Here is a 19,613-nt window from a genome sequence, read left to right as displayed (position 1 = left end):
GGCAAGCACATTCCTTTCCTCTCTGGATACCATTATCACATAGTTGCATCAGCCATGCTTGAGGGCTCCAAACACAAGTGCAAACACATTCCTTGCCCTTGACTCAGGATCGGAAGTGGAGTGCCAGAATCATGCCGGCTTTCAGAAGGTATTGAGCCTCCTGGGGCCACTGCCTTGATTGGAATTGTTCACCAAGCATCAGAGTTGCTACCAGCCACCAGCCTCTGGTCTTCAGGAGTAGACACTTTAGGGAAGAGGATGCTGATGAAGGACCCGAGAGGTCAAATAACAACTGTGGTGGTCAGTGTGGACCTAGCATCTCTTGTCACCCTGCTCAAGCCACAGGGGCCTCCTTGCTATTCCAGGAGCATCACATGCCTCAGGATGTTTTCTCTTCTTTTTTGCTCTGCCTGAATTTCTCTTTGCTTAAAGTGGACAATGAACGTTTGTTGAGCAATCACTGTGTACATGTGTGTTCCAGAGGCTTGAGGGCACAGCAGTGTAAACCAAGTCAACTAAAGGCCTTGTCCTCATGGACGTGACAGCAAGGGACACAGACAACACATTAGTAAAGAAGTACAATATAGATTGTATTCCATCAAATCTAAGATGACATAATGAATTAATTGTGACATACAATGCTTTCTTAGCATACGCAATTTGTATTTTGTGCCAATGGAAAGAGCTCTTTTAGATTTCATCAGACATTGATTTTTTATCATAGATCTCTATGGTACTTACATAAAAATAAAAATATAAGTAAAATTAATTAGTTAAACTTGCTCACATTCTGAGGCCAATTCTCCTGAGTCACTTTTTGACTGAGACTTGTGGATGGCACTGATTTCCCACACAGCATTGTCCTCTGTGCCATCAGGCATGTTGGGGAGGCAGTCTTTCTTTTTGGGATGAGCAGATACTTAATATTACGTATAAAATAGATAAATAACAAGGACCTACTGTATAGCACAAGGAACTATATTCAATATCTTATAGTAGCCTATAATATAAAAGAATATGAAAAGGAATATATATGTATAACTGAGTCACTATGCTGTACACCAGAAATTAACACAACATTGTAAACCAACTATTCTTCAAAAACATAAAAATAAAAATAAAAAAGCACCATTTTTTTTGGAAAAAAAATCCTGCAGGCCCTAAAGCAGACTTTGTAATTCCTAGAGGGTAACCCACTTTAGACTCCTGCTTGGGGAATATGGTTAATCTAGCTGATAACATTGGATTAACTACCTTGGCACCACCTCCCCACGGGTCCCCATGGCAATTGATTCCTAGAAGTTAGAGTCTCTCATTCACTTTCCTGCTTCCAGTGAGGGATAGGACTTCCCACCATGCCCCCTCCCCACCTTAGGGTGCAGCTGCCAGCTATCCAACTGCTTGGTTGCAGTATGGAGTTGGCTCCTGTGCAACAGAGCACTCCATATCTTGTGATGCCTGTCACCTGGTCCTTGTGGAATTAGAGAAGCGAGGAGGTGACAGGAGCTCAGGGGGGAAGAGTGGGAAAAGATGAGTTTATTTATTTTAAAAGAGTTTCTCTAAGAAAATATACCTTTCATTTTTTTTCTCTCACATAAGGGTGATGGTTTCTTACTACATAATTAAACCTTTGCTTATTTTTTTTCACAGCAGACTTTTTAAAACTTTTTTTTTTGATTGTAGTATAGTCAGTTACAATATTGTGTCAATTTCTGGTTTACAGCATAATGGTTCACCCATATATGAACATACATATATTCGTTTTCATATTCTTTATTACCATAAGATACTACAAGATATTGAGGATAATTCCCTGTGCTATACAGTATAAACGTATTATTTATCTATTTTATTTGTATTAGTTAGTATCTGAAAATCTCGAACTCCCAATTTATCCCTTCCTATACCCTTCCCCCTGGTAACCATAAGTTTGCTTTCTATGTCTGTGAGTCTATTGTTGTTTTGTAAATAAGTTAATTTCTGTCTTTTTTTTTTAGATTCCACATATGAGTGATAGCATATGATATTTTTCTTTCTCCTTCTGGCTTACTTCACTTAGCATGATCATCCCTAGATCCATCCATGTTGCTGCAAATGACATTATTTTATTCTTTTTTATGGCTGAATATTATTCCATTGTATAAATATTCCACTGCTTCTTTATCCAGTCATCTATCGATGGACATTTAGGCTGTTTCCATGTCTTGGCTATTGTGAATAGTGCTGCTATGAACATTGGGGTGCAGGTATGTTTTAAAATTAGAGTTCCCTCTGGATATATGCCCAGGACTGGGATTGCTGAATCATATGGTAAATCTATTTTTAGTTTTTTGAAGAATCTCCATACTGTTTTCCATAATGGCTACACAAAACTACATTCGTACCAACAGTGTAGAAGCATTCCCTTTTCTCCACACCCTCTCCAGCATTTATCGTTTGTGGAATTTTTAATGATGGCCATTCTGACTGGTGTGAAGTGATATCTCATTGTACTTTTGATTTGCATTTCTCTGATAATTAGCAATATGGAGCATTTTTTCATATGCTATTGGCCATTCATATATCTTCACTGGATAAATGTCTGTTTAGGTCTTCTGCTTATTTTTGGATTGGGTTGTTTTGTCTTTTTGTTATTAAGTTGTATGAGTTGTTTATATATTCTGGAAATTCAGGTCTTGTCGGTCGCATCATTTGCAGATTTTTTTCCCATTCTGTAAGTTGTCTTTTTGTTTTGCTTATGGTTTCCTTTGCTGTGCAAAAGCTTATAAATTTAATTAGGTCCCATTTGTTTATTTTTGTTTTTATTTCCATTGCCTGGGTAGACTGCCCTAGGAGAACATTGCTAAGATTTTGCCTATATTTTCTTCTAGGAGTTTTATGGTATCTTGTCCTATGTTTAAGTCTTTAAGCCATTTTGGATTTATTTCTGTGTATGGTGTGAGGGAGTATTCTCATTTCATTGACTTACATGTGGCTGTCTAGTTTTCCCAACATCATTTGCTGAAGAGAAGCTGAGTTTAGATGAGGCCCCCTCTCCCCTCTCTGTGTTACTTCCCAACTCCTGGTTTCTTTCCTTTAGAGCATCTGCCACGTGACATTTTCCTGATTCATTCATGTTTCCTGGTGGTCTGTCTGCCTCCCCTACCAACTCCTCTCTAGCCTCAGCTTCTTCCTGCCTTTCTCATCTCGCTTCCCACCACATAGCCTAGGAATTGCACATTTTTTGGTACTTCTGATTATGAAAGTAATATGCTCCTGTTGTGGTAATTTTAGAAATAACCACTCACAATCCCAGTGAAAGCTATTATTAAAGTTTGTATATATTGCCTTCCTGCTTTTCACTCCATAAATTCAATTTTACATCATTTAGTTTATGCAATGCAAAGATTTTTTTAATTTACTTTGTTTTTTACCTGAATCTAAAAGTCATAGTATGCACTTAATAAAATCGTGAAGGCAACACATACATATATAAAATGGAAAGTTAAAAATCACACATAATCTTATCATCTGGTGAGAATCACTTTAGTATTTGGGATTTAGACTTCTGTATGCTTTCTTTTACTACTTTTTCCTCCTTAACAAGATTTCATGATCTCGTGGACATCTCTCCTTGTTAATGTGAGACAGAGCATGACTAAACCAGCACTTATCTCCTTCTTTCCCATGTCTTCCCCAGTTCCTATTACTTTCTTTCCATTGTAAGCAACTCCATTACAGCCTCACTGGAACACACATCCTTGGCATTTGACCACATTCTTCTTTTGCTTTTATTCTGGCAAAAGCCTTCTCCACCCTCAACATTTTTTTAAATGATACCGTTCTCCATTTTTATGTTTTCGTTAGTCAACATGTAAATTTTTAATCAGTCCAGAATTGAATTTGCTTGAATACCTAAGCTAGGGATTAGCTCTATTTTTCTAATTGTTTAATCTCTTTGTGGAACACTGTCATTTCTTCATAGAGGATGGAGAGAAAGAGTGGCTCAGGGGATTTAAGCCCTTAGCATATCCATTAACCATCCCCTCAGCATTTATTTGATATGGGCAACTAACATTCCCTCAGACTTCAAGAACCACCACCTTTACGGACCAGAGGGCCACCCTGAAGATTCATCTCTAAAGCAAGTCCGGAGCCACAGCTATGCCACGGACTGAGGTGCCAGTCCTACCATGCCTTTCTTATATATCCTTGGTTCTGCTTCTGGTATAATCCATTGATCTAACCCATCTCCTCCTATGCTGGTTACACATTGTTAAGACCAGTGTAGCTGAACACACCTGTAATGTTGGATGAGTCAAGTCCCTGTCACCCTTTGTGCCCAATTATATCCACTTCATTCCCCACATAACTCCATTATTGCTTATTTACTCTTCTATCAAAACTCTGGAGTAATTTCATAAAATTACAAAAGGAAAATAATACCATTGATATCATGGTTGGAACTGCATTACATTTATGCATTAAACTTGGGGAAACCTGATTATCTTTCCAGTATAAATCCTGTTAATCAAGCTCATGGTGTTTCTCTTTATTTTCTTAAATTTTGTGTGATGTTTCTCAGCAAGGTTTTCTAGTGTTGTTCTTATAGGTCCTACATATTTTAAGATATCTTATGTATATATATATATATATGTATAACATATATATGTTAACATGTAATATATAATGTTATATATAGTATATTGTATATATTAAATATAACATATATTTATTATATATTAACATATATGATACACCATAGAATGTGTATATATATATAAAATTATATATATGTATATGTATATATTTGTTGCAATTGTCAATGGGATCTTTTTTTCTGGCTAGTTATTGTCGGTTTGTCAGAAAAGTGCTGATTTTGGTAAAATTATCCTGTGTCCATCGGTCTTGCTACAAACGTTCTTTATTTTAACATTTTTTTATTGAGTTATAGTCATTTTATATTGCTGTATCAAATTCCAGTGTAGAGCACAATTTTTCAGTTATACATGAACATACATATATTCATCGTCACATTCTTTTTCACTGTGAGCTACCACAAGATCTTGTATATATTTCCCTGTGCTATACAGTATAATCTTCTTTATCTATTCTGCATATACCTGTCAGTATCTACAAATTTTGAACTCCCAGTCTGTCCCTTCCCACCCACTTCCCGTCCTGGTAATCATAAGTTTGTTTTCTATGTCTTTGATTCTGTTTCTGTTTTGTAAATAGGTTCATTTATCTTTTTTTTTTTTAGATTCCACTTATGAATGATCTCATGTGGTATTTTTCTTTCTCTAACTGGCTTACTTCACTTAGAGTGACATTCTCCAGGGACATCCATGTTGCTGCAAATGGCGTTAGTTTCCAAGTAGGTGATCATAGAATTTGCAAATAATGATAAATATGTCTTTCTTTCCAATATGCCTCCCATTTGTTTCTTGTTCTGATCCCACTGCAATGTCTTGTCCTTGGCTTTCATGGCCACACTTCTAGGGACTCACCATGCATATCCATGTTTCAGTTACCATTGGTTCAGATACATTTGTTATACTATGTTGAGGAAAAATCCTTTTCTCCTTCAATCACTTCTGTTTGTTATTTTAATCAGAAATGGAAGTTGTATTTTATTAAATAACTTGTTTGTTTGCCATATTTTTTAATGAGTAAGAATAATTTCATTTGTATGTATGGAGGTTTCAAAATGTTTTTCAGGGAATTGGAAACAAGTTGTTTCTATTTTTCATCATTGTAAATAATGTCTCAAATGAATATCTTTTAAAAAATAAATACACATCTTTTTTCTTACATGAGCCAAGAGACAAGTGAGTGACCAAGATAATCAAGCATCGCCTGTGGATCTGGTATTGGGGTTGGTGTGTCATGTCTTCTGGTCTTTTTGATTCATCCATGCTTGAATTAGCTGGTGAAAACCTCCAGCAGCTAAGTTTTGGTGAACTTTAGAATGAGTAGGAGGTAGTTAACACAGACAGAGCAGTTAATTGTTCTCTTTTAGACTTCTATTCATTTTTCAGCTTAATTCAGCTCAATAAATAACCAGAGTGTTTCTTGTGAATTAGGGATGATGTGGATTAAAAATAGATTCTACCCAGCCTTTAACTTTAAGGGTCTCTAGGTCACCATGTCCTCATGTGAGTGAGAATATGCATCTATCTCTTTCTTAAAAATAAAATTATGGGTCCCTAGCAGTAAAAATTATTAGTTAAAGAATATGAACATTTACAAGTTCTGATTCTGAAGAGCTGAGTTGCTATACAACAAGGTTCTTCCAAATCTTAGTGCATAAAAGTATTCATTTCACCTTAACTTTGTCAGCAAGAAATATTATAGTTTCATTTTCTTTGCAAAATTTATTACAATATTTCATTGTTTGAGTTTATATTTTTATCATGCTTGATTTTTCACTCACCATTTCCTTTTCTTTTCTGTGAATTATCTGTGTATTCTCATTTTTCTACTGCAATCTGAGTGTTTTTCTCATGGATTAACATGCTTTTTGCAGGTATTTACACACTCGTTTGCCTTTTGTTTTTTTAATAGAGGGACTGGGGATTGAACCCAAAACCTCCTCGTACATGGTAAGCATGCACTCTACCACTGAGCTACACCCTTCCCCACCCCGCCCCTCCCTTGCCTTTTATTGTTGCTTATCTTTTTGTTTTTCCTTTGTAGTTCCTTCCATTTCTTTTAAACATAGAAAACCTCATCCATCCAAGGATCAGAAAGATATTTGATATATTTTTCTCTTAGGTTTTTTTTTATGGCTTTGTAGTTGAAGGCTAAAATAAATACAGAGGCCTAGAAGAGGTGGAAGCTCATAGAGTTAGGTGGGCTATCCAACACTTCCATGGCTCCTGGGCCTTTGCTGTTGAGGTTTCCTCTCCCTGTAACTTCCACCATTCCCCCTTATCCAACTGCTGATGTTCACTTGGAGCTAAGATCCAGTGGAAGCCTGCACAGAAGCTCCCCTTCTAGCTAGAAAGGGTCTTGCTGTTGTTTTTACCTCCTTCCAGCCAACCACCACATACTTCCATCAGAGCATCTCCATTTCTTTCACCTTTTCCTCAATGTACATATAATGCTTGTCCACCCTGTTTCCTGGCTTCTGGAGATAGTGGGGAACCAATCTTGGCTCCCATTCTACGATACTTAGAGTTCAGATGTAGGGGCAGAAGTTAGTAGTTTTTTATTCAATATGTTTAAGTCCATATATTCACTTCATTATTCAACAAAATAATGTATAAGTACACAAGGAGATAATTTGTGTTGTTGTGTGAGTTTATGACAAGGGAGGGGATTTTAGCTAAAATAACATGGTAAGATTAGACCAAGAAACAATAGGTATATATATTGAAAATGATACATTAAAAAGCTGTATCATTATTTGCAAAGTCTATGATTGCCTGCTTAGAAAGCTAAAGGTGATTAAGAAATCTTTTTAGCAAGGCAGATGGATACAAGACAATTTTACCAACAGCGGCAACAACAACTTTATTCATCAGCAATAACCAGTTAGCAAATATAATGGGAAAAGCTCCCACTCACACTTGCAACTTCCACACTCAGGAAGAGATATTGAAACTGAGACCTAAAGGGAGAGATGGAGTCAGCCATGTAAGGGGGTTGAGGTTAGGGGATAAGCGTTTCTGGCAGAAGCAATAACAAGTGCAAAGGCCCAAGGCACCAACATGTTTGACATTCAAGGCCCTTCGGGGAGGCCAGTGTGGTTGGGGCATGGTGAGCAAGGGGCAGGAGCAGAGAGAGGAGATGAGTTCAACGAGAGGGCAGTGGCCAATCTATACAGGGCTCTAGAGGACTCTGCATGGGACTCACGATCTTTCCGAGTACAATGGAATAATGCATTGGAGAGTTTTCAACAAGCAAACAACATGATCAGTTTTATATTCTATAAAGAGCACACCAGATGCTGTGTAGGGGATGGACTATAGGAGCAATAATGGAAGTAAGGAGACCAGTGAGTAAGTCATAGGAGGGAGACATGGAGAGATGGTGGTGAGAACCTCGGGGGTGAAGAGCAATAGATGGAGTCCAGATAGATTTGGGAGGTAGAGCCAACAAGATGTAGCTACTGAGTGGATATGGAGGGTTTAGAAGAAGGAAGTAGTTAAGGCTGATCCCAAGCTCATGAGTACCACAAACTGGATGGCTGTCTTCATCAACTGGGGCTGTCCTAACAAATACCACAAGCTGGGGGGCTTAAGCAACAAACATTGATTTTCTCACAGTTCTGGAGGTTGGGAAGTACCAGACCAGGGTGCTTGCTGACAAATTTGGTTCTCAGTAAGGGCCCTCTTCCTTAGTTGCTGATGACAATCTTTTCTCTGTGTCCTCACATGGCCTTTTCTCTGTGTGAGAGCAGTGAGAGAGGAATCTCTCATGTCTTTTCCTCTTCCTATAAGGATACTGGTCCTTTTGGATTAGTTTCCCACCCTTATGACCTCATTTAACCTTAATTACTTCCTTAAAGGCCTCATCTCCAAATACAGTTATGTTGGGAGTTAGAGCTGCAACATATGAATTGAAGGGGTCAATAATTCAGTCCACAACAGTGTCTTAAATAAGAAATGTATTATCTCACAACTCTGCAGGGTAAAGGTCCAAGATTAAAGTGTGGGCAAGATTGGTTTCTTCCAAGGGCTGTGAGGAAGAATCTATTCCAGCCCTCTTCCCTAGCTTCCGGGGGTTTGCTGACAACCTGTGGCATTCCTAGACATGTAGAAGCATCACCCCAATCTCCACTTCCATTTTTACATGATGTTCTCCCTGTGTGTGGGTCTGTGTCCACATTTCTCTTTTGTATAAGGACACTGGTCATATTGTATTACAGAACCACTCTACTCCAGAATGACCTCACCTTAACTAGTCACATCTACAATGATCCTATTTCCAAAAAAGATCACATTCTGAGATACTGGGGGTGAGGACTTCACCATATGAATATTTGGAGTACACAACTCAGCCCATAACACCAGATTTCTTCCTTAGAAAACTAGGTGAATGAGGTGTTCCATCTACTGAAAGAGGGAAGACTACGGGGCAAGGAGACTTGTGGGGGTATCAAAAATTGTGTTTTGAACATTATTAGGCTTGAAATGCCAATTAGGTATCTAAGTTCGGGGGTTTAAAGTGGGCAGTCGCATATATGAGTCTGGTTCAGTGAAGAAATGTGGTGTATGTGTCTGTGTAATTTAAAGTTATGGGACTGAGTAGGGAGGGTGTAGCTCAGTAGTTGAGTTAGTGCTTAGCATGTATGAGGTCGTGGGTTTAATCCCCAGTACCTTCATTAAAATAAATAAACATACCTAATTACCTTCCCCTTTCAAAAAATAAAGTTATGAGACTGGATGTGATCACCTACGATGTGAAAGGAGGTAGAGAAAAATCCAAGACCCAAGTTGAGGAGTTAGGAGGAAGAACCAGCAAAGGAGAGTGAGAAGGAGCAGCCAGTGAGCTAGTAGTTGGGGAAATGGAAGGGAGGGGTCATAGAATCCTACAGAAGGGAGGTTTAACAGAAAGTGTTGTCCAGTGAATCAACACCACTGAGAGCCAGAGTAACACTAGGGCAGAGAAGTAAAGAGTGAACTTGACAATACGGAGTTCATAGGCAATCATGGTAAAAGCTATTACAGTGGAATGATAGAAGCTGAGGTTGGGTTCAAGTGTGTTGATGACCACAATGGGAAGAGAGAAGAATTGAAGACAGTACCTGCAGACAAGTGAGCAGAGAAATGTGGCACTTTCTAGGGAGGGATGTGGGAATCAACAGATGATTTTTTTTAAGATGAAACTATTACAATATGTTTGCATGGAGATGGGACTGGTCAAGTAGAGAAAGGGAATCCAACGATGCTGGACTGAGGGGCAAGTGGGCAGGAATGGGATCTAGAGCACAGAGAAGGCATCAGCCTTGGAAAAGAGAAGGGAGATGTCCACTGTTTTAGCTTGAGGAAAGGAGGGAAGGTTAGTTATAGAGGAAGGCAGGTTAATATGCTTGGTAATGGTATGATGAGGGGATTTCCAGTCCATATGTTCTAATTTCTAACTTGAATATGGATAAGACAAGCAGGAGGGAAATGGGAAGACATGGGGACTTTGAGGAGCAAGCAAATGACCATTCTGAGGCTGGGACTGGAAAAACACAAAACACAGAAGTCCTTCTGAGCAATGAAATGTGCCTGGGTGAGGTTGGAGGTCATAAATCTATAGCGGCGCACAATATGCCAGCTTGTGTGATTCTCTCTAGTAACACAGAGATGCTTAAGTGCAGACACACAGAGCACAACTAGTTGTGTTCATCTAAGGTTGGGGATTTGCCAGTCAATTGTGAATAAGGGCAAGAGAGGACAGAGAGTGGTTATATAACAGATCACTGAGGGCACTTGGACAGCAGAGAAGGGAGACATGCCAGGGAGCTGACCAAGGGCTAGATTGAAATCTTGAGAGAAGGTTTCTTTCTGGCATAGAGTCTGGTCCAGTGTCAGTGCTCAGGAAATATTAATTAAATTGGTCACAAGGGAGGACACTGAGGAGCTGCAATACTGCAGTCATACACCAGGGGGCAAGAGATGACAAGAAATGAGTCTGACCAAGCCCCACCTAAAGTTTGGGGGCTGTGTGGCCAGAGCTCCAGTGACCCTCCTGTCTGCTCTAAGCTTTCCTAGGGCCTGGGGGTAAATGATGCTACCCAAGATGGAGTCTACTGTACATACCACTAGGGGGCTGGTGGTAGTGTGTAGGGCAGGAACAGAAGAAACCGTGAACTCTAAGACAGAGATAAGGGACCGTTCTTCACTCATACCTTCTTGTGCTCCTGGTCCATGTCTGGGCTCTGGGTGATGCTCCAGCCCTGAGTGATCACAAGAAATGGGCTCTAAGTGTTCTTGGGCATCTTAAGGTACAAAAAACTGGTGTCAAGGAGCCCAACCTATGTGTTGGCCCTGAGGAACCATCAAACCTCCATCCTGAGGCTACTACCATGGTATACAGCCTCATAAGCTGGCCCCAACCTAGAGTTACATTCCCAGGGCCTGGAAAGGTATTTTGTTGAAGCAAGAGCCTGTGAAGTTTCTGGAGGAGAGGAGAGAGGTCACTGCTGAACACATGTTCCCTGATGCTACCTATATGCCCAGCCCATGTTGGGAACACAAAGCCATGTTGACTACCCAACCATCTGTTCATTCATTCACTCCCTCATTCTGTCACACTTTCCTTGCCCCCTACTGCATGTTAGTAGAGGAAACAGACAATGATGCCCAATAGGATAGACCAGGGAAAGGGAGGAGTTGAGACCAATGTCTATTAGCATAGGTGACTGAGAGGATGAAGGTACCTGTCCCTGAGAGGGGAGCTGGTTTCTGGAGATGCTGAAGAGCCTGTTTTTGGCTACATTGACACTGAGGTCCCTGGAGGACACCCACAAGGAGACGTCCAGTATGCAATTGGATCAAAGGGTCTGGAGGCCAGCAGGGAAAGCAGGGGTGGAGTACTGGGATTTGAAAGTCATGATCATTTCCTAGGTGGGGACTGGGGCTGGGGAAGGGAAAATGCAGTGGTCAAAGGTGGAGGCAGGTCTGAAGGGTAGCTTTGAGGGGGCTGCTGTCCTGGGCGTGCTTGTAAGTCGCACAGAAAGGACCCAGTTGGACTGTGGGCGGGGGTGAAAGCAGCAAGGAGGGGCAGACTCTGTAGTGTTGCCCATCCTCTCAGGGACCAGGAACTCCCTCTGTGCCTTCATTACAGCCGAGGAGAGGGCACAGGGGCCAGGAGGGCAAGGGACAGACTGGTATTTGTTTGCTCATTCGTCTATTGGTTCCTGGATTCAGGAGGGCACTTGGGTATGGCTCCACTCTGGAACAGGCCTCTTATCCTTGCCCCTATGTCCTGGAGAGTCCACAGAGGCATGGAGAGGTAAAATGATTTGCCCAGAGTTTCAGAGCCAGTGGGCATCCAACAGAAATCTAGAAGTTCAATGCCTTGCCTTCCTCGGCACCACAAACCTGGATGGAGGAGCAGTACTAAACCGGGAGTCACGTCTCCTCCTCAGGTCCCCTGCTGTCCAGACACCCCTCTATGTATGCAGCCTGGCTTTTCCAGCAGATCACATGCTCCAAGGTTTTGGGTATAAATCTCCCAGGGAGCCAAGCTCTTCCTGAGTCCTGTTCTCAGCTGAAATCATGCCCCACTTGGGTTGAACTTCCAGCCCCTCTCCCGCCTACCTTCCCCCAAGGCTGGCCGGCTAACCTCTAAATAGATTACACAAACACTTGAATGCGTGATTCTAAATACTGCAATTTGTCTGTACTGTCTGTTGACCTTTGCCTCAAGGCCTTTGACATGTTTTGCTTCTCCAGGGTTGTGTGTTTTGTTTCATCAACAAAGTGACCATGTGGTTAATTACTCTTTGACCTCTGGGGTCAGGGTCTCCATCTGGGCAGGAAACAGCCCTGGCTCCAGGAGTTTCTGGCCTCTTGGCATTTAGTTGTCACCACCAATTCCCCCTGAGCACCTTTCCCCATCTCCCTGCAGTGTCCCCGCTCTGCATGTGATCAAAGGGACTGGCCAGTGCAGAGCTTTGTGCTTCATGACTTACATGCCCTGCCTTCTCATCCACCAAATGCCTTCCCTCAGTCCCATAGGAAAGTGGCAATTCTCAGGGACCTGGACTGTACCCCGACTGCAGGTTGTCTACACCATCATCTCCGAGTTCCTCCCTGGAAGATGGCTGAGGAAGGTATAAGGTTCAGAAGCTGAAGAATGCTTGTACTTGAGCTCAGTAGAAGACGAGCAGAGGAGGAAGGCTTTCCTGGGGCCTGCAGCTGGGAGAGTGGGTTACTTTTTGGCCCCAGGGACGGCCTAGCCCCTCCCTGCTGCTGGGATTTTGCCCCAGAAGACTGGAGGGCGTCACCAGCTTGACTTCTTGCCTGAAGATCCTGCCTCAAGCCACTGCTTTTCTTTGTGAAATGTCTTCCAGGTGGCTGCTAGAGACATTGGTTATAAAGACCCTCACTGGAACATCTGCAGAGGAAGGCTCAGGTAGCGAGGTGTTGTTATGGGGCCCCCACATCCACTTGCTGAAACTCAGCTTGGAAGAGGCAATGCCACATGTGCAGCAGGAGCTGGGCAGAGACACAAATGCTCTGAGTGATGCCCAGGTAGGGGTGGGTGGAGATGGAGCTGAGAGAGACTTCCAGCTGGGCTCTGCCTCAAGGCCAAGAATCGGGAACACAGAGATAGGTCGGAAGGATGTTCCTGGTGTAGAGAAGAGTGACAAATCCACGAGGGCAGAAAAGCCAGGGCTCTTGTCAAACCCAATGGTTCCTGGAGGCTGAGGGCAGAGTGTACGAAGGGCAGAGGGCCATGCTGGGGTGGAGAAAGGGTGAGGCTGGACCATCCAGGCTGAGAACTGGGATTTGATTTGACGAGCGATGCAGAGGCATTCAACACTGTTTTGCTCAACCAGGAAAACACTCCAGTTATTTCCTATGCCTTATGGCACATTTCATTGGGTTCCAGTTAGAAACTAGAGTCTCCATTATGGCTGTTGGAGCCCTTTTGAGAGATGGGGATAGAATTTGCTGTGGTCTTTCCTGAGGTGAGAGACATGCTCCAGTCTTGGAGGAGCCACTTCTCCTCTCACCCTGGTACCCTTCAAGGGCAAAGCTGGTGCCAGCCAGGCAGCTGGGGTGAGGGTCAAGGCCACAGCAGTCCCAGAAGCTCTAAGCCCCCAGGCCCACCTTACCCACTTGTCCTCTGCCCAACCTTTCTCCCTCAACCTTTCCTTCCCAGGGAATTTGGCAGAGGTGAGCAACACTCACAGCCCAGAACGTTCTGAGTCTGCCCTCCCTTTCACTGTCTTCAAAGGACTTGGAACCCTCAAGACAGCACAGGGGGCATTTGCATTGTGGTACTGGGTCCCGCTGATGCAGGCGAGGAAGAACATGGACTAGGGTTGGGGTTTAATAACTCTTCCTTCTTTATTATCAAACTCATTTGGGAACAGGAACATGTATAAATTTTTGATGACATAAAAGCCACATGAATATTCAGCTGCTAGGTGTGTGCTTGGAATGTTCTATCACGTCCAGACTGAGTCCTGCTCAGTGAGGAGGTGGTGCTGCCCACCTGGGGATGAGCTGATGTGCGTGGGGGTCATGGCAGCTGTGTCTGGAAGCTTGGCTGAGTGTCACAACAGGGGCACCTCTGTCGTGTTCTTCCAACTTCCTCTGCCCTATCAACCCACCAAGGAATGCAATTCTTGTCCTTTTCCAGACAGAGCATGCCAATTTGGCTTCATGCTGGAGGATCAAACAAATCTGCAGCAAGCCCGCATCAGGTCTTGTGGGGTAATGGTAAGGCAACGATGCTCAGGTTCAGAGGCTGCCTGCTATGAATCTTGGGGCTGCCAACGGCTGTGCTGAGGGAAGGACAGTCAGGGTCTGGAGTCTTGGATCTACCATGTCTGGGCCCCCTTCTGCTGTCAGAGCCCTGTGCCCATGAGATTTCGATGCTCTGGCCACTCTACCTCTAGCCACCCCTCAAGGGCAAAGCTGGTGAAGGCCAGGCAGCTGGGATAAAGGTGAAGGTCACAGCTGTCCCAGTAGAAGTGTGTAGCAAGGCCAGGGAACTCTGGGGATCAGCAGCCCTCATGTCCCAAACCACATACCCAGCAATCAAGTAGTGTGTGGGTCACTGTGCTCAAGGCCTGAGGCAGAAGGCCACTGCTTCTCTGAGTCCACCCTGGAAGGACAGCCAAGTGGCCAAGGCTGAGTGATGGGAGTGAGCATCCCGGGAGCAAGGCCTGCTTTGCCTTGGATTCTCCCTTCCAGTGCTTTTCCCTGGGATCTGTGTGCCCTTGGGCTGCTGGAGGAGCCTCTCTATCTCACTTTGGGCTGGTCAACCCTGCCCCTCCTAAAACCTCAGTGCAGATAGCTGTCTCCCAGGCTACAGTCATCAGGAGACCCTTTGGAGCTGGAGGGAAAATGAATGAAAAGATAAGTGCCAACTAGCCCAGTTAAAACTACTGGTCAGCCCAGGCAGCCAAGTCTAAGATGTTGGCTAGGAGTCCCAGGAATGCCTCAGAGCAGGGATTGGGCCAGAACAACCCGACTTGGGGGGCTGAGCCAGGAGCTAAGCAGTTGATTGAGACAGAGCCATGGACTCCCCAGCTGTGGATCCTTGTCTGAAATCAGAGGGTGATGAAGCCAGAAGTTAGGCCAGATCGTACAAATCCTGACCCAGGCACACTGGAAATAGAGAATTGAAACAAGAACCCCAGCTGAATGTCTACAGCCTAGTCAGCTTTCTTAGTGCCTTTTCAGAAAGCTCTATGATGCCATTTACATCATCCGTTCTGGGAGCCAGGTAGCAAAGGCTTTGTCTCCTCCTCCTCTTTTTTGTCAGATTGAGAAACTAAGCCCAGAGAGCTTCGGTGACTTGTCCATGGCAGAACGGGGCCTCAGGTGCATGTCTTGGGAGTGTTGTGTAGATGGGGGTGGTGGGGGCTTCAACAGACTTTTCTTTCTCACAGTTCTAGAGGCTAGAAGTCCAAGATCAAGATGCCAGCAAGGTAGGTTTGATTCTGAGACCTCTTCTACTGGCTGGTAGGTAGCCCTCATCTTGTTGTGTACAGGTATGACTGCCTCTTTGTGCACACAAGGTGGGAGAGGGAGCAAGCTCTCTGTGTCTCTTCTTACAAGGGCACTCATCCCACTATGAAGACCCCACCCCCATGGCCTCATCTAAACCTGATCCCCTCCCAAAGGTCCCACCTCCAAAGACCATCCCACTGCGGGGTTGGACTTTAACATATGAATTTGGAAGACCCATTCCATCCATAGCACCTGGTAAAGATCAGGTTGCCTTAGAAACGTCAAGCTTCTCCTGTGGGTATGTGGCCTCCTTGCCTCCTTCACTTGAACTTGCTTGGATCTTCCTTTGCCTTCTTCCAGCAATGGTTCATCACTTTAAGACTGACATTCCAGGCACACAGTGGATTTGGGTTAGCTTATCCACACACCCCCCTACCCCTGCTTCCCTCCCCTGTCCAGACAGCTGGGAAGATGCTCTTTTGGGGGCTTGACCCGAGAGCTAACCACATTTCCTACAGGGAGCACACCTGCCCATAATGAGAGAAGGAACTCACATGCACAGCAAATGGGCACCATGCCCTGGAGCCACCAGGCTCAGCTCCGAATGGACACATGAGGCACGGGCATCATCTCCACAGAATGGGTGGCACCAAGCCAACTGTGTCAGGCCTCAGCTCTCCAGAGAGCCCAGGAAGGGCGGTATCGCTTCCAGGTTCCAAAAGCCAGTTATGAGTTCCTGGCGAGTTGTAGTAGAAGGCAATTTTTATTAAGCAATGAAGCTGTGATAATGTTAGCACAAAGTTAACCTGATCTCAGCTTCCCACAGGTGGGCTACTGTCCCCCAGGGGGTTCCCCAACACGACTGTGGAGCAGGTGCTGGGTCCCCAAGGCCAAGGCCTCAGAATTCTTGCAGCTGAAGACAGGACAGCTTCTTACTAGATTGCAATCCATGCAGGAAAATATTTATTGGCAGACAAAAGGTGTTTTAACTTGAGCAGATTCTGCAGCCCAGCTGCCCATGGTGGGATAGGTGTGTGCAAGGCTGAGTGGCGGCTGGGGGCTGGGGACAGCGGTCACCCGCTGTGGCTGGGCTGCAGTCACACTAGCACACTAGGGATCATGGAGATCATGGGCTGCCTTTGTGACACAACTTTCAAGAAACAGGTTGTGCTCGGCCAACAATTACAAAAAGAACTCATCGGGAAAGAAAAGTAACTATCTACCCCCACCCCTTACTCCTGGGGGCTCTGTGAGCCCCACAGCCTCATCAGCCCATCTCCCATTCTTCTCTCAAGGCTTCATGAAAGTCCTCCTGGCGCTGCTACTCTTCCAGCTCATCCAAGTCAGACTGCTCTACAGACATGAAGTAGCTGATTCTCTCTGGCCCAGAGAAAGTCTCTAGACCCAGAAAGCCCTGGTCTTCTCCTTCAGTAGCTGATTTCTGCTGGGAAAAAGGAGGACAAGGTGGAGTCCTTTGCTAGAGTCCCTGGGCCCATTTCCCAGCAGTGGAATGATGCCTTTAGTTCTAGTCAGCAAGCTGTCTTTGGAACACAAGCTTGCAAACTGCTGGTACAAGTGGGAGCTGGGGAAAATGGGGCTTCTCCCTGCTTCTCTCTCCCAACAGCATCTTGGCTTAAAGACCAGCAGCAGAAGCAGGCCTGGGCTCTCCCAAACTTATCTTAACACCTACGGCTACTGGGTCCTGTGACTGGCCCTCCCAGCCCAGGTTCCCTACCAGCCACGACTAACCTTGGAAGGTCTCTCCCCGCCCCTCCCTTTGGACCTAGCCATTGCTCTGCTCAGACTAAGTGACTTCCATGTTGAGCCTGATTGGCAGCTACCTGAGAATGTGGCAGGGAGAGGTAACAACACACTCTGGCTGTGGACAGGGAAGGAGGGACAGACACAGATGGCATTACAGAGAGTGGGCTGTGGGAGTCTTTTCTGCTGGAGAAGGAGAGATCCCTTGGGCTGGGTTTTGAAGGTAATACAAGATTTCAACAAGTGGAACTCAAGGGAGTGGAGGAGAAGGCAGAAGAGACAGAAGGAGCAGGACTGGGCTATGGGCAGATAGCTGAAGGTGTCTGGGCACCCGGGCGAGGGAGGGTGCAGAGGGTGGTAGTGCTGAACCAGAGTGGGGTGTGGGGAGCCCCTGGAGTCCCGTGGATGGGGAAGCTCTGACACAGGCCTACCCTTAGCCGCTCCACTGCGTTCTCCCATGCGGGGAAACTTCCAGGGTCCCGCCTTCCTCACTGCCCTGGAATATCTGCTCAGCCTTGTCTCAGTTTTGTGTCTCAGGGCCAATCCAGAGGGTTAAGTGCCTTGAGAGTGGGCAGGCACCAGGGTCCCCCCAGAGTCTGGCTTGGTAACTAAACCACAGGGCCCACTGGTCGTCGGATCTCTTCATGTGGACAGTCCCTCTAATGGATCAACTTTCTACAGGGCTGGTGGCCCAGTTGGTCAAGGTGCATATGTGAAATTAATTATACCTTTAAAATATCCAAATATTTAAAATACTCAAACTCCTTTATTCTGCTTTAGTTTACTGAGGTTATTTTTCTTCTTGTTAGTTTTTGTTTTTGTTTTAAAAGAGGTTAAGCTCTGCCTTGGAAACACGGCCCCTTCAGACAGTCCCCAAGGTGGAGTCTGCCAAATATGGGGCCCTCCACAGATGGGTACTGAGCACGTTCAACAGAAGATTTCTTGCTTTATGTTCAGTACGAGGAAACACACCTGCACTAGGCCTTGGGTTTTGTGTCAGAACTAAAGATGCAGAAGTTCCAAAAGGGGACTGGGCTGGGGTACTGAGCTCAGCATGTGGCAGGACTCCTTTTGCCCAGGTAACATATTTTTGAGAAGTTTCCAAGTCAGACTGCATTCAGTATCCATGAGGGCAGCTCCCTCTTTCATGGAAGCTTCTCCCCATGATGGCTACCTCCATGTGACTCACCACCCTCACATTTATTTGAGCTTTGAAGTGTGGATTTCCGGCCTGGAGCATATGGGGAATGGGTCCAGGCTCCGGGAAGACCCTCCCTACCTGGGCTGGGGGGCAGAAGAGAAGTAGGTGATATACCTGTGCCCAGGTGACCTGGTCCTGCTGGACGGCCTGCTCACTAGGAGCCCAAGTATTCACTCGGAGGGAAAGGTGACGCCGTGAACCATGCAGCTGCGGCCAAAGTTGGACGTAATCCTGCGGGGTCTTCAGGGTGACTAACTTTGAGTCACAGCTTATGGGAGAATGAGGAAAGCTTGTAGAAGAAAGCATCTCAGAGCCCGGGCTGTGTGGCAGTGGCAGTGGACTCATGCAGGGCCCCTGCTGGGCCTCAGGAAGGAAACTGGAATAGAAGAGACATGTAACAGGGACATGTATCTAGAAACAATGGCCCAGGAGACATTGTCTTGCTCATTGGTAGGGGCTTAGGGCACATCTGGGTTTGGTGGCTAAAGCAGGATTCACCTGCTCCTGCTCGCACTTCGGCCTGAATAAGACTCCATTTGCCAAAACAAAGTGGGTGTAAACGGTGAAGAAAATGAGTCAGTTGTAGCAAGTGGTTTTGTTTCTATTACTAGGACAGTCCTGGTTCTGCCACTGTGGTGACCTCTGTGGCCTTGTGAAAGTCACTGTACCTCCCCCAACATCAGCGACTCACCCCTTGTCACTAAAGGACTAGCAGCTCAGAGGGGCCACTGCTCCTTCTATAACCTGAAGTCTGGGGGTCCTGTGATAAATGGGCATTTCTGAGCATCATCTCAGACTCTGAATCTGCACTTCCACAACCTCCTCAGGTTGATTCGGATGATCAGGCCAGGGAGAAACATGGCACTAACTCACCCCATCTGTCAAGGTCACTGATCCTAAAGAAAGGCCCAGAAGGAAATCCGGAGAACTCCGGGCGACCTGTTTGGAGAACTGGCATTCATTCAAAAATATTTATTGGGTACCAAGTATGTGCTATGCAACCCTTCATTGCTGTGCAGAACCTTCTTTCTCTGGCATTT

The 19,613-nt window shown here is 44.9% G+C and overlaps 1 protein-coding gene across 3 annotated transcripts in view; it reads right to left on the bottom strand.

The window, feature by feature from the left end:
* Nucleotides 1-16,589: 16,589 nt before the first annotated feature.
* PASD1 (PAS domain containing repressor 1) overlaps nt 16,590-19,613 on the bottom strand; it is a 77,255-nt gene continuing 74,231 nt past the window's right edge. For 2 of the 3 annotated variants that reach the window (XM_072956502.1, XM_072956504.1), the window contains exons 16-17: nt 18,688-18,949; nt 16,590-17,055 (exon numbers count right to left, since the gene is read on the bottom strand). In XM_072956502.1, the coding sequence (XP_072812603.1) occupies nt 16,933-17,055; nt 18,688-18,949 (385 nt within the window). In that variant the 3' untranslated portion in view covers nt 16,590-16,932. The remainder of the gene's footprint in view (nt 17,056-18,687; nt 18,950-19,613) is intronic. The other variant, XM_072956503.1, reaches the window with a different exon arrangement.

Source organism: Vicugna pacos, chromosome X (genome assembly GCF_048564905.1).
Source record: "Vicugna pacos chromosome X, VicPac4, whole genome shotgun sequence".
NCBI lineage: Eukaryota > Metazoa > Chordata > Mammalia > Artiodactyla > Camelidae > Vicugna > Vicugna pacos.
The sequence above is the reverse complement of the archived record's forward strand: the minus strand, read 5'-3'. Positions and strand labels throughout refer to the sequence as shown.